Source organism: Pogona vitticeps, chromosome 5, assembly GCF_051106095.1.
Source record: "Pogona vitticeps strain Pit_001003342236 chromosome 5, PviZW2.1, whole genome shotgun sequence".
Taxonomy (NCBI): domain Eukaryota; kingdom Metazoa; phylum Chordata; class Lepidosauria; order Squamata; family Agamidae; genus Pogona; species Pogona vitticeps.
Window position 1 is genome coordinate 184,093,103 of NC_135787.1, and position 25,944 is coordinate 184,119,046.

The 25,944-nt window shown below is 38.6% G+C and overlaps 1 protein-coding gene across 2 annotated transcripts in view; it reads left to right on the forward strand.

The window, feature by feature from the left end:
• AEBP2 (AE binding protein 2) overlaps positions 1 to 24,417 on the forward strand; it is a 42,682-nt gene extending 18,265 nt beyond the window's left edge. Inside the window, exons 3-9 of one of the 2 annotated variants that reach the window (XM_020804225.3) lie at positions 4,686 to 4,793; positions 8,374 to 8,560; positions 14,136 to 14,260; positions 19,179 to 19,246; positions 19,751 to 19,864; positions 20,188 to 20,254; positions 22,341 to 24,417. In XM_020804225.3, the coding sequence (XP_020659884.3) occupies positions 4,686 to 4,793; positions 8,374 to 8,560; positions 14,136 to 14,260; positions 19,179 to 19,246; positions 19,751 to 19,864; positions 20,188 to 20,242 (657 nt within the window). In that variant the 3' untranslated portion in view covers positions 20,243 to 20,254; positions 22,341 to 24,417. The remainder of the gene's footprint in view (positions 1 to 4,685; positions 4,794 to 8,373; positions 8,561 to 14,135; positions 14,261 to 19,178; positions 19,247 to 19,750; positions 19,865 to 20,187; positions 20,255 to 22,340) is intronic. The other variant, XM_020804228.3, reaches the window with a different exon arrangement.
• Positions 24,418 to 25,944: the final 1,527 nt, after the last annotated feature.

Genomic DNA, 25,944 nt, shown 5'->3' on the forward strand with positions numbered 1-25,944 from the left:
AGGAACTGATTTTCGCTTTACAACGATCAAAAACAGCTGATTTTCGGGTTTTCAGAATGGCCGCTGGGTGCTTAAAATGGCTCCCCGCTGTGCTTAGGGACGGAACCGAAAATGGCCACCCTATGGAGGATTTTCGCTGGACGGTGCGTTTTTAGCCCATTGGAATGCATTGAGGGTTTTTCAGTGCATTTCAATGGGCTTTTTAATTTCGCTTTATGATGTTTTTGCTTAACAGCGATTTTCCTGGAACGGATTATCATCATTAAGCGAGGCACCACCATATGTATACATTTATACATAGCCCCAAAACAAAGAGATTGTTTCCTGGGCACAGAGAGCTGTGGATGGCAGAATTGGAAAGGTGCTGGTTGTGGATATGTGGGGATATGGATAAGTATAGATTTGGGGAAGAGAGTAAGGCACTGGATAATGTTTATTCAAGGAAAGTTGTTTGGCATCTGGAAACAGGTAGGTAATTTGTTTCCCAAAAAAGAGCAACTGTCCATTTATGATGGATTGTACATACAGTAGAATTAATAGAATAGCAATACTGTATATTATCCAGGATGGATGCTCTTTATATTGTCAAATGGATAAATGATGAAATTGTTTTGGAGTTAGAAAGTTTTTGTATGTGTCATAATTGCTTGCCCTCCAATCAGGGAAGTAAATGTTGTTTTGCTTTTGCATTTATGGCATCCTATTGTGAGAGTGCAGGTTCAGCCTATCAAGAATTGTGTCTGACTCTGTCTAATTTAATTTGTCAGCTGTGTTGTATGAAAATTTAATCTAGTCCCCAGACTTCATTTGAGCTTCCTTTTGAATCATCTCCATTCTGATAACAATTAAAATTTTCACCACGAGTCAGTGGCTTCATTTCACAGAAAGCCTTTACTGAATGGTTGATTTTTTAAAAATATCTAATCTTTTCTATCAGCTATAGCATATTCTCTAAAAAATTAATTTGAATATACAATCTTGAATAATACTGCCTACTTCTGTTTCTGATAACTTGGAATAAGCAAACTGTAAATGTTCCATCTTAAGAATACTGGAATAGCACTTGCTCCCCTCAAAAACCATTAAAGAGCTCATCTGTTTAATTCCTAGTGTTCTAAGATGTTGATAGATTGGGAAAATGCACTTTTAATCATGCAGATCAGTAGTGATATTGATCTGGAGAAGACATAGCTAGCTAATGGTGACACATGGTTATCAGCTTTGGAGCCCATCTTGTTTTTTTTTTTTTTTTTTTTTTTTTACAGTTCTTCCTTACCCCTCTTTCTGAGACATATTCTATCCCCTGTTGTTCTCCTAAACTGTGATAATAAGAATACATGGTTGTTGTGGGTTTTTCGGGCTTCTTGGCGGTGTTCTGAAAGTGGTTCTTCCTAACGTTTCGCCAGTCTCTGTGGCCGGCATCTTCAGAGGACAGCAAACTGTGCTCTGGGAGGCTGAGAGTGTGTGGAGTATTTATGGTTGTGAGAAGGCTAGTTGGTGAGGTAGGCTATTGTCCTAATCAGGAGATGGTTGATTGTGTTTTGTTATGGCTGCATTGTTTTGATCAAGAGGGGGGATTATCTGTCCCTGTGGCTGATGGGTGTCGTTAGCTGGGTTTTTGTGTGCAGTAATCCCTTGACCTTATGGCTGGGTGGAGTTCATTGACCTTTTTGCACTCTGTGTTTTTGAGAGCTGGGAGCCAGGTTTTATGGAGTTTCAGACATTCCTCCTTCCGGTTGAAGTTTTGTTGATGCTTGTAGATTTCAGTGGCTTCCCTGTGCAGTCTGACGTAATGATTGCTGGTGTTGTCCAGTATTTCAGTATTTTGAAATAGAATTTCATGTCCAGTTTGTTTTATGGCATGTTCAGCTACTGCAGATTTTTCTGGTTGTTTTAGTCTGCAGTGTCTCTCATGTTCTTTGACTCTGGTGTGGATGCTTCGTTTTGTGGTTCCAATGTATACCTGGCCACAACTGCAAGGTATCCGGTATACTCCTGCAGTGGTGAGGGGGTCCCTTCTGTCCTTTGCTGACCGTAACATTTGTTGTATTTTTGTGGTGGGCTTGAATACTGTTTGTAAGTTGTGTTTTTCCAGAGGTTTTCCCATGCGGTCTGTGACTCCTTTGATGTATGGCAGGGATACTTTGTTTGTGGGTGGCTGTTTTTCCGGTATACTCCTGCAGTGGTGAAGAAGAAAAACAGCCACCCACAAACAAAGTATTCCTGCCATACATCAAAGGGGTCACAGACCGCATGGGAAAACTTCTACTAGTAGACCTTTTAAAAATCAAACATAATCCTCACCAAGTTCAAAGAGGGTTGTTACATAATAGTTAATTAGTGAGTGAGTGCACAGCTGTAATTGATATGCCAAGTTGTTCTTGCAATTCCCAGGTATTGAATCACATTAATCTTTGTGTCCCTTAGAAAATGAATATTTATAATAGTTGTGCTAAGACGTCTACTGTGTGAAGTTGAATAATATTATGGTTCTTAATAGAGAATAGCCATAAATATGGGAGGATAGTGTCATTTTACTGATGAGCAAGTGCATCTACCACCTGGATCTTGGTAAATTAGAACATGTGTGATTCATTTTTGTTTTTGTTTTCTTTCTTGGATCTTATTGATATGTGCATCAGTTGGCAAGTGATGCCTTTTCCTTTTTCATTTTTTCACAAGGTTTGCAAATTCCTGGTGGGTTTAATTTAGAGAAGTTTTCATCAGATAGATTTCTCAGCCAGGAGTATATATAGTTCTTACTAAGATTCACAAACACTTAGAGATCCCAACCAAACATTTATTTGGTTGGGATTATTAGCCAGATTGTTACTTGTGTGACATAAGCCCTCTCTTCCCAGAAGCCATCTAATGTGAGCCAGAGGGCTTGTAGAAGAGATCGGACTTTGTTAAAAACACTGTGCATGTTGGAGCAGAAGGGAGGGATTGCGAACTGCAGGGTGTCATTTACAGGAGACTGTCTGGGACATCTGCTTTTAGGAGGCAGATCTATGGATGTCTGGTTAATTTAAAATAATCGGGTTGTGGTCCAGTTATGTAACTTGGGATTTTGCAGCTTGTTAAACGTAAGACAAGCTACAGCATCTGGAATTAGTAATTCTATTTTGACAGAGTTTGTGCTCCTTAAGTAGCTGTTGGGTTTGCATCATCTGTTTAGATTTTGCTCTGCAATTTGGAGTTCAGGGGCAACAGATGTTTTTAACATCCTGGCATATGTGGAAGTGGAAAAAGGAATGGAAAAATAAATGTTTTAAATAAAATGGAACCATTGGATATTCATTTTCAGTGCCGGAATATTTTAAATACAGAAATGTCTTTCTCATGAAAGGTTGGAGAGAATTGGTTTGCAGTTGTTCAGGGAACAAAAGGTATCAAATAAACAAAATACTCACTGTCCATAGGCTGACATCATATTGCTTTGATGCACGCACCGGAAGGTGAATGATGTAAATTTCAGTGTCCTCTAACTGGCAATTAAGTAGTCCTCACTGGGATCCTCAAGAAGTACCCCTGAAAACCCAACAGTGACTCATTAATTGCTAGTTAGAGGTGACTCAGTGTTAAGTTGTTTGCTTTCTCCATGCATAGCAAAGCAACAGGATTTCAGCTGTAGATTCTGTGATGGATAAAGTGAGAGGATATTTAGAAGTATCTGTTACCTTGTGTTTCTGTAATGCACCGTGACCCTAATTTCAAGGGCCTTTAAAAAATGTTGGAAATGCCATACTTGGTCAGACCAAGAATCAAGTTAATTCTGCAATTAAATATTCTTAAACATTTTCATAAGCACATTTTCATACGTTCACAGATTTCTATCCTATTCTTGCATACTTTGTCTACTGAAGTATTGTTTGAACATGGGGAAATGTTTATTTTGGCTTTCCTTAATAGACACTAGTAGATTTGTTACTATAGAATTTGTTGAATCATTCCAGACTGCCCTCCTCATGATAGTGAATCTCTATATAACTACCTGAACATAAATTCCATAGGTTAATATTTTATTTAGTTGTTCATTTTAATGCTGGTCCTTGTAGCTTTTTTCTAGTTTATTTCTCCATTGTGAATTTTAAAATTCTTTTTCTTTTCCAAATTTTAATTATTTAATTATTCCATTATCACAATAAAGTCTGAAGTCTTTCATTAGAGACATTGTACTTGTGAAAGAGCCATTAACACAGCCATTTAGATATGTTGCTTGGATTGTAAGTGCTAAATTTTCAACTATGAAATTTATAAACATATATAAACTTTTGACTTACTGAAAGTCCAGTGCAAGACGATCCACATGTCTGTTTCAGCTGCTTATTTGGCATTTTAGATTTGTATTTCCTGTTAAATGAAGACATGAATTTAGTGTATCAGTAGAAATACTTTAGATGTTTCTTAAGGGGCCTGACTTAGTATTTATTGCTGGTATTTTGGTGGATTGCTGCCACTGGTGAGTGCCATTTGCATGAATTCACTATGAGAAATGTGCTAAATGCAAAGGTTTGAATATTCTGTTCCAAAAAAAAATTCTGGATACTAAAATGGAGTGGTCAAAATAATCAAAGAAAACAATCTCACATTTTACTCTGGAATCTTTCAGGTTAAGCTGAATATTGAAACATTCAGTAGGTTAATATTCTTCCCAATCTAATCAATATGTTTTCTCTTACTAGGTATTTGTTTGCTTATGGAAAGGCTGCAAAGTCTATAACACACCATCAACAAGTCAGAGTTGGTTACAGCGGCATATGCTGACACACAGCGGTGACAAACCTTTTAAGGTAAAATGCCTTCTAGAACATTCTGGATAGTTTCTAGAGTACGAGTTCCCAACCTTGGGTAACCCAAGTGTTCTTGGCCTGCAAATCCCAGAAACTCTGACCAGCGTAGCTGGTGGTGAAGACTTCTGGGAATTTTAGTCCAATAATACCTGGGTTATCCAAGGTTGAGAACTACTGTTCTAGAACATTTCATCCATTTTAACTAGATTAAGTTTAACTGTTTCACCATTGCCCATGCCTGTTGTTTTTATTAAAATCATTAAAAATGAGTATGCAGCCATAAAATACAGCACAGTATGAAATGCAGTAATAAACAGCACTAAATTGCAATGAAAGTAAAGTAAGATAGACTTGGATGCTTGTTTTTGCTCTGGTGCCAAAATTGTTACAAGGCTGATAGAAGTCTAATCTCTGCAAGGAAAGGTGTTACATAAAGAGCAGGTTGTAGCAGAGGCTTGAGTGTGCTTTTTGAAGAAAGTGTAATGAAGACAAGACAAAAGTAAGCTATTATTGGGAGAGATGTTGTTTCAGATATTCAAGTCATGAGCCTTCTAGGCTTTTGGAGTAAGCCCCCCCCCCCCCCGCACCTTGAATTGGGCCTAGAATCATGTCAGGAGTCAGTGCAGCTCTCGTAGAACAGTTGAAATATAATCCTGTCCAACTGTACTTACAGTTAGTTTTACGGTAGTAGTAAAACTGCTGTAGCATTTTACTTACAGTAGCATTTTTCAGTAGTTGATTTTTTTCAAAGTTGCAAAGCTAGATTAAGAATATTCTAAATATATGTGCATGCATATGTCCACAGTACAGTAATATATCACATAGCACTGCCCTGTTTAGTTCTTATTCAAAACAGCAGACACCACTTGGCCTCCAAGAGACCTGGGGCCTAGTTTATTCCCACCATATGAAGGTAGACCAGCTGTACAAAAGACCTAGGACTTAGTCTGCCTGGTCCGTGTGGAGGTAGACCAAGCCTCTGGAGTTCATGGCATAAAATATAATGTAACAATAACCCTGTTTAGTTATGATTTAGTTAGCACTCATTTTTCTTGGAATGTACTCTGTGAGCACTAGGCAGGGTATTACTGTACCTGATGTTAGATTCTTTTGTCAGGTTTCTTTGATATGTCAGTTTACAAGCTGCTCTGTGACTTTTTAGATCTTAAGTGTGAACAGCTGGATTCGTTATGCTTCAAGTAGAGGGACATATCTTGTCTGTTGTTCTGCTTCTTTGGGGAAGTTTCCTCAGTACTTCCAGTTTCTTCCGGTTTTCCATATTTTTCTCCCCTCTGCACTGCAGCTCTACAGTTATGCCTAGGTGACTGTCCGTGCATAAGAAGCAAGTCTATGAAAATGATACCTTGGTGTTCCTGGATTTCAGCTTGGAATTTAGTCTTATTGCTACATTTCCCATTATTATAAATATCAGCACATATCTCATATTTCCAGTTGAGAGTTACCAAACAGCTGCTGAGGCTATCACAGTCAATCAGTCTAAGCCATTTTGAATGTACACATGAAAATTGTAAATTATCTCCAACACATATTTGTTTGTTCTGGGGTATCAGGAAAAAAAGAAGATAAAAACATTGTGACATCTTAAAGACTAACTGCTGTGTATTAATGTGAGCTTTCGTGGACAAGTCGACTTCTTCAGACTGTTCTTCAAATGAACCTGTTCACAAAAGCTTACATTAAAATGCGGCAGTTAGTTTTTAAAGCGTCACAATGTTTTTGTCTTCTTTATTTGTTTGTTTTGTTTTGTTTTTGCCTCTCTTTGGATAGAAGTGCATACCGTACATTGCAGTTTGCCAAAATGTCATTGTTTCTGCTTAGTTTTTAAAGAGATGAGAAGGTCTGTGTGTCAGGCCAGTTGTAGGAGTTTTTAAAAGAGTTTTTTTTCTTTAAGAACTGCTCATGATTTAAACCTTACTATTCTGTTTCACATAGAAGTCCATAGCATGAATAGAGAGCAGTAACTACTATAGAATGTGCCAGTAGTAATGTGAAATTTTAGGAAGCATAGAGTTACCTTTTTTACTTGGTTAAAATGAGCTAATATTAAAAGGCTACAGTTAGTTTTTTTTCCAGATCAAGCAAAACAAAGTGTGCTGCTTATATACTACCCATAGCACTTAAAGCACTCTCTGAGTTTTACAGAGAGTAAAATTCTCTGAGGTTTACAATTTAATTATGCAGGTGAAACCCTGGCCCTCTCCCTGCATGATCTGGGTACTCCATTTACCAACCACAAAAGGATGGCAGGCCTAGTCAACCTTGAGCTGGCTACCTGAACTCGCTGGGATCGAATTCATGTTGTGAGCAGTCTTGGCTGTGGTATTGCAGTTCAGCCACTATGCCATGAGTCTCAGATGTAGTTACATCCTTGTAGCTAAAATGCATATTTTGTCCACTACAATAGAATGTTGTTTCTTCAAAGTCTAATACAATAAACCCCTAGAGACCTGAAAACTAACGGTAAGCTACATGGTGAAACAACTGAGGAAGTAGTCCTAGGCTTACCTCTTACTCATCTCTACTTTAAAATTATTTGAAATGTTTAAGAGTTGCAATAGTTGTATTTTTTCAAACAAACAATGCCATTCTAGTGACTGCTTCCTTTAATCTTCAAGTGACTGAAAACTATTCAGTGGTTGCTTAAAGGCACAACTTTCCCTCTTCAAGTTAACAGTAGGCAAATATTGATCTCTGTCAGCAGCTTCATACAGTCTGAGAGTAACACACAGCAACATTATACAGTATTTTAAAAATCCAGGTGAAAGCAAAGGGCCCTTTGGGGTTGGTGGTTACTCATATTGCAGTGTGAATCCGTATGATTAGGGAAAGTTGTATTGCTGCAACATGCCCACTCCATGCACACAATTGCAGAAAAGTGCAGGAAAGGGGCAAAAAGGGGCTTAAATAAACCATTCCTGTTATAGTTTAAGTCATTTTTTAAAGTAAGGAAAACGTGTATTTTCCCACATGGCATACTCTGGAATGGATATTATTGTGCAGCATTCAAGAGAACTTCTCCAGCTGGTAAGATCTTATGTTGTTTAACTTGGATTAAGGTGCACGTCAGCATTGTATCATTGGAAAGAATTCAGTGCACTAGCATTTAAAAGTCCTCTTGATTAAATGTTCTGCAGTCAGTCCTATATTAAGAACAATGGAGGGGTACAATTTTTAAATAATATTCGGAATCATTTTTTTCTGGAGTAAGTATTTGACTACAGCCAGCAATGTATTTCGATAATCAGTGCCTATTAAATCAGGACTTTCTTTCACACACCCTCATAGCTGCAGTCTTCATGTCACCAAGAAACTGCTCCAGAAACTCACTGTTTTCCAGAGCAGATTTTTAAGGTGCATGGGAACTGCAGGAGAGAAGAGGAGGTATTTCTGATATGGGCAGAATCAGTAGAATCCAGCTGACGTACATCATCAGAATGTAATTGGCCAGTATGTTGATTCAGTTTGTTTTTCATAAAGAGCAGCTGAACAAAATAGGAATTGACTGCTCCTTTCTCATGGGCACAGCAGTGGTTTAATTTTACACTTTTGTTTCTCACAGTGTGTTGTTGGAGGGTGCAATGCTAGTTTTGCTTCTCAAAGCGGGCTAGCGCGTCATGTGCCAACGCATTTCAGCCAGCAGAATTCTTCGAAAGTTACCAATCAGCCAAAAGCTAAAGAAGAATCCCCATCTAAAGCTGGAATAAACAAAAGAAGGAAGTTAAAGAACAAACGAAGGCGCTCTTTACGTAAGCGTATGCGACTTTTACAATTTTATGATTAGCTTTATCAACTTTAAAATGGCCTTTGGCCACTATCTCATTTTTCAAATACCTTCCTTTCAGCCTGTTGTCACTGAAACTTTCCCTTGCATGCATCTTTTGATTTACTCTGTGGTAGTAGATACAGGGAGATCATTATGCTTATCAGAGAATAGCACTGTGGTATATGGGAGCTTATTTGAATGACAAATCTAAAGTTGGAAGGCTTGGAACTGAAATTATAGTTCTGATAAATTTCCTGCATGTGACATAGTAAAGGGATCCCTTGACCTACAAAGGGTGCTTATTCTTACTTATGTCTTAATATCACAGAAATTTGTCAGGATTTGTGAAACTGTATATTTAATGGATGAAATGGATTATCTAAATCCATTTCAGTTGGGTTTCAGGCCAGGTTATGGGACGGAGACTGCCTTGGTCGCCCTGTTTGGCGACATTTGCCGGGAGAAAGACGGGGAATGCATCCCTGTTGATTCTCCTGGACCGCTCAGTGGCTTTCAACACTATCAACCATGGTGTCATTTTGGACAGATTAGCTGGGATGGGAATGGGAGGCACCGTTTTACAATGGTTCTGTTCCTACCTGGCTGATGAAGTCCAGAAGGTGGTGCTGTGGGGGGCAGTATCTCTGATCCATGGCAGTTGTGTCATGGGGTTCCTCAGGGCACTATACTGTCCCCTATGCTATTCAATATCTACATGAAACCGCTGGGGGAGGTTGTTAGGAGGTTTGGGCTGAGGAGTCAGCAATATGCTGACGACACCCAGCTCTACCTCTCATTCTCTACCAATCCAGATGTGGAAGTCGCCATTCTGAACTCGTTCCTGGATTTGATAATGGACTGGATGAGGGTCAATAAACTGAGGCTCAATCCAGACAAGTTGGAAGTGCTGCTGGTAGGTGCTCCGCCAGATAGGTTAAAGGGCCATTTCCCTACATTAGATGGGGTTACACTCCCCCTAAAGGACAGGGTCCACAGCTTGGGGGTGCTCCTTGACCCAGGTCTGACCTTGGAAGCCCAGGTGGACTTGCCGTTACCTGTATGAGCGGAGCCTGACAACAGTCACACATGCACTGGTAACAACCAGGCTGGGCTACTGAAATGCGCTATATGTGGGGCATCCTTTGAAGACGGTCTGGTGACTGCAACTGGCACAGAACTGGCCTGCGTGGCTGGTAAGTAATGCCGCCGCATGGACTCGTATCACACCGGTTCTGAAAAATTTACACTGGCTGCTGGTTGCTGCTCGGGCCCAATTCGAAGGGCTTACTTTGACATATAAAGCCCTGAACAGCTTAGGACCTGGTTACCTAAAGGACCACCTTCTTCCATATGAGCCTGTCCGTCCTCTAAGATCAGGCCAGGAGGCTCTTTTGAAGGTGCCATCTCTGAAAGAGGTGGGGGGGGGGTGGCATGCCGAAATAGGGCCTTTTCTGTACAAAACAGTGGTTTAAAGTTCCCTTCTTCTGGGGGCACCTTGTGGCTGTGCAGCTTGTCCATGTTTATACAGGCGAGCTATTTTCCCAGGAGGCACAGTGGAGAACTGAACTCTCAGCCTCTGCAGCCAGATACTTAAACCATTGAGCAGTCCAGCTGATGATAGTGAGCATGTAATCCCATGCCCCCCATCCCACCCCATTACTGCAAAAACATTTGTCAGTGTTATGTTTGTACTGTCCCCTAGTATCAATTTGAACAGCTTATACTGATGATACCTTGTTTTAGTTTTTCAAATTATTATTGATGTTTTTAATTTTATTGTTTTGTTTGTTTGTTTTTTTGTTTTTTGGTCTGCAAACTGCCCAGAGTACTTTCATCTGGATGGGCAGTATAAAAGCCAAATAAATAAATAAATAAATAAAATATCTGGCCAGAGGAATCTTATTTGTCTGATCCTCAGTTGTCCTCTCCCAAAAAATCAAACCCTGAATTAAATATTCTAATAGGCTCTCTTATATTTACTTAGAATTCCAATATTGTCTTATTTTGGCGACTTACTTGAAAACTGTTTTTAAATAGAAGTTAAATGCTGGGATGGCTCTTTAGTATACTTGTGATCAATCTCTAAATAGTTAAACCATAAATACTGTCATTTGGGGGCTTCTGATTCTGTCTTCATGTCTACACAATGGTGTTTTCTGTTACATTCTTATAAGAATAATAAAAACATTGATGTAATGAAAATGCAACATTTGTAGCTTCAAAACTATGATTATAAGCCTTTCAGAGTGAACATTGCTCCATTATTTATGAACTATTAAAATTTCTGAGTGTATCTTAGGTACCAGGAAAAATGCTGCCTTGTCTGGCAGTTGGCACTGTTCTGCATTGTACATAGATAAGTACAGATGCAAAGAGAATAGAATTAAAAATAAAATATAAGTGCAATTAATGCTCTTTGGTTAAATCCAAAAAAAGAACACTGATATTTCCTGCCCACCTCTGTCTCTCTATATATCTGTCTATCCATCTGTCAATTGTACACAATCTGATATTGTTGTCCCTTGTGTGTGTGTGTGGCACGCGCGCACACACACACACACACACACACACACACACACACACACACACACACACACACACACACACACACACACACACACACACACACACACACACACACCAACACCAACCACAGAGCTGCTTTGGAAGGTCATTGGACATTCTGTAAAGACCTGTATTGAGGCAGGTAGGTTGCATCAAGAGAGGGAAATTAAGAGTTTGATGAGAATGTTGAAGAACAGAAAGACTTTTTGAATGACAGATTACAATTCTTGATCCAAGCCAGTATTTTTGGAGACATTGGCCAAAATCCTGTTGCACAATTAGTGCAACTCAGCATTAGTGCTGAGGTGGAAGTATGACCCTGCAAAACAGTTCTGCTGGTGCATTGGGCAGTCAGTTGTGTGACTGCAGAATTGTATAGCATAACCCCTTGTTGTCCAGTGTAATACTCTGGCACATTTTTACTGATACAGCTTGATTGTGCTTGTGAATTTCTTACTGGTTGACTATAGCTTCAAAGGATAATAAGTATATGCTAGAAGGCACACACAGGTTTGTGCCCCAGATAGAATATGCTTATTTCCTCATGTCAGTTTACATAACATTTACCGTATTTTCCTTATATTAAATGACACTTTTTCTTAAAATAATTAGAGGAAAAATTGAGTGTCGTTTCATACACAGAAGGAAGCAGTTGCATGCATGCTCGGTCGCCTCTTGCTGCCACCGCTGCCCAGTTGCCTCTTCCAGAGCTCACAGCTTGTCCCCTCTGGTGATCGAGGCAGCAACAGCAGGAGGAGGCAGAGATGGAGGCGAAGAAGCATTCACACACACTCGGGTGCCTCTTGCTGCTGCCTCCCCCGCCCACCTGATCACCACCTCCAGTGGGACTGAGGGGCTCAGCTCACATCTGCCACCTTGTCCCCTCTGGTGGTGGAGGCAGAGGCGAAGGAGCATTAACACACGCTCGGGTGCCTGTTGCTGCTGCCTCCCCCGCCTGCCCGATCACCACCTCCAGTGGGACTGATGGGCTCAGCTCACGTCGCCGACTTGTCCCCTCTGGTGGCGGAGGCAGCAGGAGGTGGAGGCAAACAAGCACTCGCACCCTAGGGTGCCTCTTCCTGCTGCTGCCACCAGATCACATCCTCCAGCTATCTCCTTAGGGCAGGGGACAAGGCAGCGACGTGAGCTGGAGGTGAGCCCTGGCAGTCCCACTGGAGGAGGTAGGTGGGCGGGCAGTGGAGACAGCAGTAGCAGGAGGTGGAGGAACAGTTGCCCATTAACTGCTCCTCCATCTCCATCAAGGGTCAAAATTAGGGGGTCGTTTTATACATTGGGGATTGTATACACGGAAAAATACGGTACATCTGACAATTGGCAAGTAGCTGGCAATGCATATATGACACAACCCTGTGTGAAGTCTTTTTTAATTTAATGCATGCTGTTCTGTGCAGTCAATTGTTACTAAGGGATTTTGATCAATTGTGCCAGTGGGTTATACAGTATTCTCTCTTTTTTCCTGTGCAGTATATAAAGAAAGCAAACATAAGAGAAAATATCAAAGCAGTTAATTTTATCACTGCTCAATTCCTTCTTACATGAGTATTTTTGCCTGCAGAGAGAAAATACTGTATTTTCCTGTCTACAAGACACTACTTTTTCCTAAAATCATTACCCTACTACTACTTTTTCCTAAAATCATTCTGTGTCTTTTACACAGAAGTGTAAACACAGAAATCTCTGGCTATCTCTTCAACAGGAAGCCTACTCTTTCGTCAGACAGCAAATTCATTCTGCCCAACATGTGGCATACTGTGCTGCCATGTGTAGCTATGCTCTGCTGGCTTTCCAGACGACTCCAAATCTTGTATAGAAGACCTCCCATTCGATGGAGATGGTCTCTTCAGTGACAAAACTAACAATTTCATGCAGGACCTCTATAAAAAGACAGATGCAAGGAAAATGGGTATCAACTCATACCACCCAACCACCTCTCACTTCCGCCCTCACTGGAAGAGGTCCATGTCATACTCCAATTACAAATCTCCATTGGAGTGTTCCAAGGCATCTGACCGATCCAGCCAACAAAGCTTCATTCCTGATTCTGTTTCTTCTTCTAAATACAAGGAGACCACTTTCTCCAACAAAATAGACAGGATGCCAAGGCAACAGTTTTGATGTGTCCTAGCCCAAGCTCAGCACCCCCATTCTCTATCCACCATATCATCCCTCGTCAACAACATACGATTGGCACTATTTATCCATGCTTTGGATTTCATCACCTCAGATGCCTGAGTTCTGAACATCATAGCCCACGGGTACACCATAGAATTTTCATCCCTTCCGCCCATATGTTGTATCTGATGCACCACTACCTCCCCATCCTTCAGGCAGAAATTCACACACTCTTGATGAAAAAAAAGCAGTCTCAAGAGTGCCTCTCCATCATACACCTGCTGCCTTCTCTCAGTGCTGAAAAAGGACTGAGGACGACGTCCCATCATGGATCTACGTGCCTAAACACATTTATCATCCTAAAACATTTCTGGATGGTGATGTTGCAGTTGATTCTCCCTCTCCTCCAATAGGGAGATTAGTGTGTGTCCATTGGTTTGAGTCTGTAGACCTTCACGATGCGTGTTTCCATGTCTCAGTTCAGCCACAACATCGTCACTTCCTCAGCTTCTTCAACAACCAACAGACCTTACCACTTTCATGCACTTCTGTTTGTTTTTTGTTGTCTGTGGTACATTTCAGTAGAAGAAATCCTTACTGAATATGCAGTCCTAAAGACATTCTGCTTTGGCAAAAGCTGCTGCTAAGTAGAGTTGCAGTGGTATTTCAACAGCATTGTGCAGGTTAAATGTTTGTAAATGAGTCTGGGGTAAGGGGATTTAGTAAAACATTCTACCTACACGAAGAATACCATCCCATGTGCACAGATGGAGAATGTTTTTGTTAATGTAAAAGTTGTTGAATTTTTGAATGCATAGCTCTTGTTTTAGCACTGAAGAATTCATTCTTTTTTCTTCTAGCAAGACCACATGACTTCTTCGATGCACAGACATTGGATGCCATACGACATCGAGCCATTTGTTTTAACCTCTCTGCTCACATAGAAAGTTTAGGAAAAGGACACAGTGTTGTATTCCACAGTACTGTAAGTATTATTATGTATTAATATACACTAGCCTGACATTTTAAGAGTGGTTATTTTGCTTAAATACTTGGTACAATTAACTACATAGTTCTGGCTTTGTTGTTAAATGTATCAGAAAGTGGATAGAAATGAGTGGTATTTCCATGTCTGGAGAAAATAATGTTGAGCAATTTATCGGGTAAAAATATTGACTCACCTGTGTGTAGCCATAGTTTGGGATTCATGGTTGAGGGACTGGGAATGTAATATGTTCCCTTCTTCATTACCGAATTACCTCTGACTACTTACCTTGTTCACTTGTTTCCCATTAACAAGAGCTTAAAGAAGGTATTACTGTTCTTTTTCATTGGTTGCATTTATACTTGGCATCTCCATCCGCAAGATGAACGCCATGTACACTTCTTGCAACAGACCTATGAAATAGGTGAGACTCAGGGTCTATGAGAGGCCCAAGGTCATGTAGTGAGTTTTATGGCCAAGTGGGGAGAGGAGCAGGGACTTGTTTATTGGCCCTGCCACCTCTGCTGTCTACCTGATACCTCTCCATACACTGGAGATGAAGATCTACAGCAGGGAATATGCTATATTTAGGAGGGTTTCCTGTGCAAAAGAAAAACAGGTACAGATCCAGATTCAGTGTCATGTAGTACATTGGATGATGTACTGGGACTCATGAGTCATAGGTTCAAATCCCTGCTTGGCCATGGAAAAACCACTCCTTATTATCTCACATACCTTGAAAGCTCTGTTATGGCTCCTGTGAATTGATTGTGACTTGATGGCACATAGTAACAGCCATGGAAAGCTTGGGGGACAAGTTGTTAGGAATACAGTGATGAGGGTGGGGCCAGTGAGCATTCACCTATGTAAGGAGGGATGCCTTAGTAAGCCTACATTTGGCTGTGAAGCATGAGTTATAAGTGTATTAATATCAATATTGGAAGTCAGTGTTAAACTCAGTATGTCTAACTTGGTATCATAGAAACTGCAATTAGAGAAGAAACCTGAAAAGGTAGTTAGGACTGTACGAGCCCTCTGCACATTTCAGGTCTATTTAGGCCATGGATCAAAGGACAGATATTTAAAGTCTTACGCTTTCTTACTGTTGCAAAGAGTTGCCAACTAGTACTGTAGGACTTTAGAGATAAATATCTTCATTGGAGACACAACAAATCAAATTTGTTGAATATAATTATGTCATCAGTACTACTGATTTTTAGTGATATTTAGAACTATTTGTGCAGTGGTTCCTTTTAAACTATGTTGAAGCTGACATTCCTTTTTATTGCCTGGCTTCTTGGAATTTCTGATTCTGAGTTATTTTTCTGTTCTCCAGTAGAGGTCAGTAGAAGTTCATTTATGTAAATGTAAACTTCGTTCCTGGTTGAGGGTTGGCTTTTCTATTATGTGTATTATTTGCTTTGTGTAGGAGAATGTCATTTTTTTCCTGACCAGTGTGACAGCTGCGCCTATCATCCTGCTTTTCCCTACAACCTGGTGAAAATTCATTCAGGGGTTTTCTAGATCTATACAGTCGGCTAAGACCTTCTGCCATGAATGACCCCTGTTGTGTATACTGTATAAAACTGTTCAAATTTGTAGCCAGAAATAACTTGCAATGCCTCACTTTCATGGCTTGTTACATCAGTAAATCTTACAGCAAAATTGTAGCTCTTCTGTATACCTAAGGATAAAGTTGCAGTCACTTAGCTGTTGTATTGCTCTCAAAGCTATTGTGTAATTCCCAGACTTTTCTGAATAGGAAGATCACAAGGAAGCCAGTAAAAGATGTTCACACTTGGTTTTCTGTCCTCATGTTTTCCTCATCCATAGATCTTTTTCCCTGGGAATTGATTATTCATAGGCAGCTTCTCTGTCATTTAATGTTACATACTTAAAATATATTGCAATTAATAGTTTTCAGATGTATTGTGGTGTAAAATATTAGCCAAACATTGGACAAGAATGTGAATATCTTTGATTATTACACAGCTCAAAAGAATGGTTTTAGAAATATATTTGACAGATCTTCAGCCTTTGCTTGAACTGCAGCTCTTATAAAACTGAGGCAGGATTAGCAAAAAAGAAAAAAGCTTTGGGCAGCACAGGATAAGACACTAATGAGATCTGGAAGATGCTTTTATTGGCTGAAATCCAGTAGTAAGTCACAACTAGAACAGACCAGTTGAATCCGTGGGAATTTTGTGAGTCACCTCCTCTACAAGTTCTATTGATTCAGTGGCCTTTTCTAGTTCTAACTTATTACTGGATTTCAACCACTATATATATTGAAACAGTTTAAGAAACATGCTTTCTTCATTATTTATTGCATGTTTTAAAACCATTCCTAAACTACATTAAGTCACTCGGTTGGTTGGTTGGTTGGATGGATGGATGGAATAATAATTCAAAAGAGAGTTAACTAGAATGCTTCCTTCCTTCCAGCTTTCCAAGTGCCTTTTACTATTTAACAAAAACTCTGTCTAAATTATAGTGGTGACTTGACTTACGAACTTAATCCGTATTGGAACGGTAGCTGTAAGTCAAAACGTTCGTAAGTCAAAGCAGCATTTCCCATAGGAATGTATTGAAATTCGATTAATCGTTCTAGCTGTTTTTTGCTCTTATGTCAAGGCATGGTTCATAAATCAAAGCATTTGTTTCCATAGGAACTAATGCAAAGCCAGTTAATCCGTACTCTACCACTAGGGGGAGAAATGTTTTTTAATTTTTTCTTATTTTGACCTAAGATGAACTTAGGTCAAAAAAAGGGCCGGAAATATTTTTTGTTCATAAGTCAAAGCTCCGTTCGTAACTCAAAGCAATATCCCACATCCGGAACTGTTTGTAACCCAAAACGTTTGTAGGTCAGGGCATTTGTAAGTCAAGGCACCACTGTAAGTTAAATGATAGTGCTTTATTCATCACCACCTCTGCTTCATTCCTTGGGGCCTGTCCCTTGCAAATTGTGTCTCAGTACCCTGTGTCTCCACAGGGCTCTTAACCTGCAGAGTGTTACAGCATTTCCCCCATAGCACTCTGCTAATGTGAATTGTTTTGTATGTTGAGATATAACACCTTGGAGGCATACAAGTTGCTTACATTGCTCAAATTTTATAGGGATAGCAAGTGAAGTCAGTGAAAACAGTGTACTGAATTTAAGAGCTGGGCACAATTTATATACATCACACACTTTTGTAACTTACTGGCCTGATACTATATGCCCTTGCTGTGTTAGTAATTTTCATGTAACAGTGACATTTTAGAAGTGGAAAATGTTGTGTGAAGAAACATAGTGCCCACAGATTTTCCATCACTGTGTAAAATAATAGGCTAAATAAAAACACATGGATGAATATTTGCTGGTTTGAGGATGCAACTTTGCCTCATATTTATTTATTTATTTATTTATTGGACTTATATACCGCCCCATAGCGCTACAAGCACTCTCCGGGCGGTTTACAATTTTTTAATTATACAGCTGACTCTTCCTCCTGATCTTTAGTCCTTTCCAACTATCCTTTCTGATTCTATCCCCATCTTCTTTACCTACACTTTTTCTAGATTCTATTGTATTTTGCTGAAAGAAAAAAACTTGGAAACAAGATTGCAAAAGCCATGAAAAATTAATAAAAAGATTCCAGATACAGAATTGCTTAACAGCATGGGAAGCCTGTAGAATAGTTCTCGTTTGTCCATGTTGCATCTCTTATTCCAGAAGTAAAGCTTGCAGAACCTTGAGATTCTTTTAGTGCCGTTTGAATACCTGTCTATTAACAACTAGCAAATAACTTGAAAGTTAATTATCCATTTTAGCTTATCTTGGGTAAGTCGAGCTAAAGGTGCACTGTTTGCCTTCTGCAGCACTCTGTAGCAGGGTACCCCCTCTGGCTTGTATTAAGTTCCAGCCAAGTCTTGTTTTCTGAAGACTTTACAGGGAGAGATATTCCCACTGTTAATTTTAATCACCAGTTAAAGATTATTTCTGTCAGTATATATAGAGATGAGTATGAAGTTATGCTGTTCCCCCATCCTAGACTGGACAGGATCTGAGGTACAGGGCATAAGAGTGAGCTCAGTCACTGCTGCCAGAAGCCAAGCTGGAACTAGCTATTTCTTGCAAGTATGACATGAGGACATTTCACTTCTCCTCTGCATTCTCCATGCAAGAAAGTGAGAGTAGCAGTAACCAAATCCACAACCAAAACTCTGTTTGGAGAAGCTCAGACGAGCCCTAAAGCCACAGTCACTTCTCATAGCATGGCCTTACTCCCTACCTCCTGATGTACCTCCTTATGGATTGGATATTTGTTCAGCCCAAATCTACGCTAGTTCTGCTTATAACATATAATTCCTATAGACCCTCTTCAGGGCAGCTGAATACAATGAAGAGGAATGAATGTTCAGTTAAATAAATAGCATCTCACAGAATCTTAGCCTCTATTCCAGTGGTTCCCAACCTTTTTTGATTTGCAATCCTGTTTTATGATAGCCAAATAACCTGCAATCCTGCTGCCATATTTGCATAAAAAGACATTTTAATAGGGTAAACTCATCCTTTCTCAGAAAATAGAGGCTTCTTTCTCCCCCAAGGACCTGTTTATCATATATACACATACTTGCTGACTTTAATATCCTACTCCAAAAGGTCAAGGAATTGTTTAAATTGTTTAACAAGGGATAAAACACATATAAGGTGACCTGTGACACCCCCCCCCCAATACTTACCAACTCTCTTGTGAGTCGTGAACCCCAGGTTGGGATATACAGTTCTGTGCTGAAGGGGAATGTAGGGATAACATGGCTGTTAGTAGTCATGATGGGGATTTGAACATCAGTATGCATCCGTTTAGTGAAACTGAGTCTTCATTAAGGTCAGGCAAATTAATGTTTCAAGTAATTGTTCTAATGGTTTTAGGTAATAGCAAAAAGAAAAGAGGATTCTGGAAAGATAAAGTTGCTGCTTCATTGGACACCAGAGGATATGTAAGTATGTACATTGTTAGTGATAATGTCATTTGGGTGGTTGCAGGAATTAGGATGTTTATTATGTATATCAATCAAGCATATAAAGAGTTTACAGTATAGAAAATAAAATAGTAATGTTCAGAGCCTTAGCCTTCCTCGCTACTTTTTTTTAACTTAACCATTCTTGTACAAAGTTACAGCTACATGAAATACATTGACTGAAATCCTGTTGCTTTTACTTAGGCTGGACAAGGCTGATGATGTAATGAGCTGCAGCAGTTTTTCAAAAATTAAGAAGACTGTAAATGTGATTTATTGATTATCCATAGCCATTTCTCTGTAATGTTGTTTAATCCAGTAAAGTGTAACTATTTAATCTTCAAACCAAAAATAGGTTCTTCATTTAACTTCTTTATAGTGGAAAGTAACCAGTGAGGGCATGATTTTATATAGGCACTTTTGCCATGTGTTTATGGTGAAAGAAAGAGTTGATCATTTTGAAATATTTTATTTTGTTTATAGTCTTCCTGATGTCTGGGTAAATGAAAGTGAGCGACATCAATTAAAAACTAAAGTAGTTCATTTATCAAAACTACCAAAAGATACTGCCTTGCTTCTGGACCCAAACATATACAGGTAACTTCCGAATATTTGAATGTTCTCTGCTCTAATGACCTTAAGCCTCACTTAACTTTTTGAAACTGACCAAAAAAAAATCTGCTAATGTAGGTAGTCATCATTTGTGGGCTTGTTCAGTAGTATCTTAAAATTTCTGGCTGAAGTGAGGGGTAGTAATATTTGATACACCATTACAACATAATCTGATGACAGCATCCAGAAGTTAAGTGTTGAGGTCTGAGGGCATTTAACAATTCTTGAACTTGAACTCTAGTTGGTTGAGAATCAGGGAATGTATGTATTTACCAAGTGTATTTTACTTTTTTGTGCTTGGTGTACAGAAAGTCTAGTAATGGAGGTACATACAGTGGAATCCTGAAAGATCCCTCCTGTTAAGATCCTATACTGGTTTGTATACTAATTTTTGTATACCAGTTTTTAAAATCCAAATTTATATTTTCATATATTAGAATGTGCATTCAGTTTAGCTTTTACAATTGAATATACCTTTTTTCTTTCCACTTTGACAAGGGTGACAGAATATGGTCTTGTTAATTTATGAGCATCATATGCCGTATTTCCCTGAAAATAAGACAGAGTCTTATATTAATTTTTGATCCCAAAAATGCATTAGGGTTTATTTTCTGGGGATGTTTTATTTTACAGTCATGTCATCTTCTGGTTGATGCACAATGGTGTAGGGAGGTTGCTGCACAATAATTAGGGCTTATTTTTGGGATAGGGCTTATATTACGAGCATCCTGAAAAATCTACCAGGGATTATTTTCAGGTTAGGCCTTATTTTCGGGGAAACAGGGTACTGCTTAACACAGAGATTGGAGAATGAGTCTTAAAATTGATTTCCTTTTCTACTAAATGTACTGCTACTGGTGCTCACAAATATATATTTTGTGCATTTTTTTCAGAGCTAATCCAAAATTCATTGAATCAAAGCTTTATGAATGTATGCTGACATATGTTTAAAACCAAAAATATATGTTGCCATATGATCTTAGTATTCTTCTGCACTTTCCTGCAGTCATCTATAATACACTGGGCGGCACTGGTAACAGTGCTGGATGGTTTGGGCTCCAACTTTTGTATGGCTAAAAACATTAGGTTTGCTTCTCCAAGTGTATCCAGTAGTAAGAGCCCAGATATCAGGGATGGGAAAGAACTTGGCTATTTTATTTGTTTATTTATTGCATTTTCTAGAGCTGTTGCTGCTTAAAGTAGACAGCACTATTTAGAACAGTGCTGGATGGCCTTTCAGCATAAGGCATCTATGTATTTCTGTCTTTATATATACTTCATGCATATGAGATTCCAGAGAAGTCAGCAAGCCCTTGAGTATTGTGTCAATGCCTACTAAGTGTTTCAGTTTAGATTTTTTTTCCCTTACATTTTTAATTAATCAGCTTAATTTTTGCTGTAAGAAACAATATTGTTTCTAACATAATTGTCATCTAATATAAGAAGTCAAACTGCTTTTATCCTACAATATTTCCTTGTGGATTTTCAATATATGTGATGGAGTAGCATAATGTGTTACAGATAATTTGTGGACAGTTGGACTGCAAGATTAATCACACTTATTTGGAAATAAATTCCTTTAAAATAAAAAGTTAAGCTTTGTGCAGTGTGTGGTTTATTTATTTATTGTTCACTCATGGCATATTTTCCCCAGTTTTGGAAATCAATTTTGTAAGTCACCTAAAAGCTTCTCTGGAGCTTGGTGAGACCTCTGAGAGATAAGTACCTCAGAGCTATGGGCCTGCTACTTGGTGGAAAAATCACCTCTTGAGGATTTCATGTGCCTAGACCTTTTCTAGACTGTGGCCATAAGACTTTCCAAATCAACGCCCTTTAGTATTGGGCGACAAGATTTGTTTCTGCTAAATTTTATCAATCTCCATAAAAAGGGTGGACAGTCCTGGTAGATTTTTTTCAAATTAAGGCATACTCTGATAATGTATGTGAAGTGGCATTTTGGCTCTGGAATTAGTATAACTTCTTTAAAAAAATGAGGAAGGGGTGGGAGTTACCAGAAGTAAAATGAGACCTGCCATGGTAGAAGATGAGCCCTAGAAATTCACAGGTTGAAGAAAGAAAAGTACTATCGTGTTTGAAAATGTATCTACAATTCCACTAATGCAAAGGACCACTTCTTGAGTTATTTTTGAAAGCTGCCAGTCTGAGTAATTAGACACTCTTATGTCAGATCTGAACACTTCTGTTTGGAATAGGGTTGAAAGTACTTCCCTCTGGTTTCAGATTACTGCCCTGTATACCAGTTCTTCAGTTATATTTATTGCCAGGAGGTGCATCTTCAGAGAGAGCACCATCTCCTGGCCACCTAACAGAAGCATTTCCATATATTTCAGCTTGATTCCCAACATCATAACAAACACTGTTTGTGAATCTTTGTAACCAATAACACTAAAATTCCTTGCACTTTCTTTCCACCAATGCATTGTCGCTTTTTCTTTCCTAGAACAATGCCACAGAAGAGGTTGAAGAGGTAAAAACCCACTCAGCAGGCACACCTCATCTTCCATCTTATTCATAGACCATGGAATTAGAATTTGAAATTGCACATTAGTTCAAGCCCCTTCACTCCATCCCTTACCCCCACCTCAACCTGAGCCCAGTGGCTGGCAACTTTGGATGACATTTATGCTTGGCATAACCATTCTGTGAATGAAGTTGGTGCATCTGTGGAATATGTTATAAATAATATATCAATCATACTTTTGTGAAATGGTACAGTGGGAAATGGGGTAAGCATTCTCCTGGCTGGGGTGCTTGGAAAGGTTTGCATGCTTACTGCTTTCCTTTTAACAGTCTTCTCTAGCTTGCATCAGATGAAGTGACAGTGTTATATTTTTCCATACATACAACCTTTCTTCCAGGGTTTTTAATGTGTTAAACAAACTTCGCTGGATCTTGTCATTGGTGATTGATACTGACAGACATACACTAGAGAGAATCTTTTTCTCCAAGAATGGTGAAGAAGTTGTTATTTGTAAACTTGTGGTGTTCTATCACATATCCCTAAGTGGTGATATCATGTTTAAGCAAAATGGTGGTGGCATATTTTCATTTCTAGTGAAATATATATACACGAGAAGCTGAAAGATGTTGTGTTGCTGTATATCAGATCCTCTCCGTAAGACTATTACTGTATGTTAATAAGACTTACATCATCTCTACAAAAAAAAAAGGGTAAGAATTTTGCCTTGTTTACAACATGGCCTTTAAAACTCCTATTTGCTTCTAAATATTCTCCCTTCTACTTCCCTTCCTGTTGGCCTAAATTTTTCTAGTTGTAAAAAAATTGTATTTTTTGAAAAAGAAGCATCTAAAGACACAATCGTTTATGCACCAAAGTTGGCTATGAAAGAAGAAATTGCTTCCTTGCTTTTACTAAGCAAAAAATTATGGATTTTCTTAACCTACAGGAATAGGAAAATGTGTGTACTCTGTTCGTCTTGTACGGAGACAAAAATGTTGGATATAGGTAATGGGACATTGCGTGTAAATAATTTTGCAGATTTGTAATATATTTTTATATTATGAAATGTATTGTAGATGTATTTCTAGAGGCATGGAAGTTGAAATGTATATATTATGGTAGAAAAAATATTGAAGGATAATGTAATTCACTAGTGCTGCCAGAAGAATTTGTTTAAAAACAAGCACCTTTCTTAACAATAAAAAGAATCTTTTGGATTTCTAAGAGATTGTATTACTACTGTTTTAAGAACAAGACACATAAAATGTCCTTCTTGCAATCTTTGAAGGATGCATCATATCCATTCGAAGTTGATGGCACTCATTACTAGTAACGGATATGAAAACAGTTTTTTCCTTGCTTGTTGGAAGGATCAAATGTAAAAATAAATAAGTAAAATAAAATGGTGGCTATATGCAGTCAAACTGCATGATTAACCCTCCCTGTTTAGGAGGATTATTTGCATTACTACAGTGAATATAAATACCAGCTGTTTTTACACTAATGTTTCTTTTATTAAATAGCAAAAAAATTGAAACTCTGAACTCCCTGGCTGGAGAAGCTAGCTTTTTCCAAAACCATAAAAGGGGCCCACCTTTATGGAGAGAAAATGTTTTCTTGGCTCCCAGTGAGTTTAGATGGCTGTATAAACATTTAAATTCTTTATTGATGTTCAGATTATAAGCACCGCTAACATGAAATGGTTCTGCAATAGTTGTTTAATAATGGTATTTCATAAGGACCTGTAGCAGTGTAACTATTTAAAGCAAATGCAGTTTGTTTGTTTGTTTTGGTTTGTTTACTTTTGCTTGAGCACTTCAGTTACTGCTTATTCTTTATCTTATATGGTCATCTGCAATTGCTTTGGTTCTTTTTTTTTTTTTTTTTTGAACTATGATTATAAAATTGCCAAATAGGTGTTTTCAGATATAGTTTGTATTTGTATTTTTAAAATTTTATTGCTTCATGCATTTCTTGTATGCCATTCATAATTGACAGATGATTGTAGTCCTTTCATGAGTATTTTTTCTAATAAAACAAAGTAAATACAACTGTTCTTAAAGTGTTCAAATGTGGTTACTCTTGCAACTTGCTTTTAAAAGTAAAGCCTTAAGATGCAAATGAAATATGAGGTGTTTTCCAGCACTAAAGACTAAACTAGGCATTTCATTAATTTGTTGCTTAGTATAGTAAATTGTACTAGAGTAAGCCCATTGAATTAATGGGGATTTGATGAGGTGACTTTATAAGTTCCATTGACTCAAACAGTCCTACTCTTTACTGTACTAGGCAACAGGATTTTGGCTCATATGTGCCTTTTGTGAATATAGCCTTAGAAGGAGGAGTTTGGAGAGGACACAAAGTACAGTATTTCTTGTGTGTCTTGGTAAAATAAAAAAGGAGGCCACCGTGTTAATTGATTTTCTACTTTAAGATGTCTCTCCATGAAAGCAAGGCCCAGCAACCTGGTTCCCATCAGATATTTGGACCCACACCTCCCACAAGTTATAGCCACATTGAACAGTGAACACAAATTATGGGAAATGTAATTCAGAATGCCTGTGGAGCACCAGCTTTACTACCTCTACTTTTAAAGGAATCAGTAGCAGAATTTTACTTTCATAATTTGTATTTTTTTTATTTTTGCAAAAGAATTGGTGCTGGGCGAGAGGAGGAGATGGAAAACATAGGGAGGTGTAGGAGTTAACCTGTACAGTCTGTTTGCTACTTGTGTGCAAAATGACAAAACTGTATTCCACTGTGTAAGATAACTCTCTAGTTCAAACAAGTGTTGATGTCTTAACCTTCATCCTGATCCCACCCTCCTTCCACAATAGTTACTATAAGCAGTGAAACGTTTGAACAAGTTAATTCCCTTTTTTCTTTTCTTATATGTTCTTTTATTTTCTTGTCATCAAACAAAGAATAGTGCTCCCCTTGCCCCCAGCCAAAAAAAAAAAAAACATGCAAGATGCTGGTTTAAAAAAGAGAACATTCAACTAATTAGCCAGCATACTTAAGTAATATCCTAGCATTCAACCTAACACATTTCCAGGGCAGCAGAAATAATTATCTGGAATTGCTTAGCTTTACAATATCCATCTTATTCCTTCTAACAGTATATTTGGGTAATTGATTATGTTTGTCAGATTGGAATTTATGTATGTGCATCTAAACAAAGGCTTCTAAGATTCAGCAATCAAGCTGGTGGGGTTGTACAGACAGAGAAGGTCCAAAGAATTAAACAAATTGAAACTTGGAAAATTTAGCTGCTGCTTCTCCTCCTCCTCCTCCTCCTTTATTACTATTATTATACTGTACTTTCAGAATCTCCCAGCAAATGACCAAGTTCGCTTGGGCATTTTAATAGTTGCAGTCACAGAAAGCAACTTTCCTGGTTCTGAAACCTACCCATGATAATTAGATTACAAATTGCCCTGTGGAGGAAAGGTGTGGCGTGAAACAAGTAATTCTCATCTCTGTTTGTGTGAGGTGGAAGGCCTTCATCATGGAAAAGTTACTTCTCTGGCCATTCTGCAGTAAATACTATCCAAGTGAGTATCATTCTCAAGCATTGGTTGCA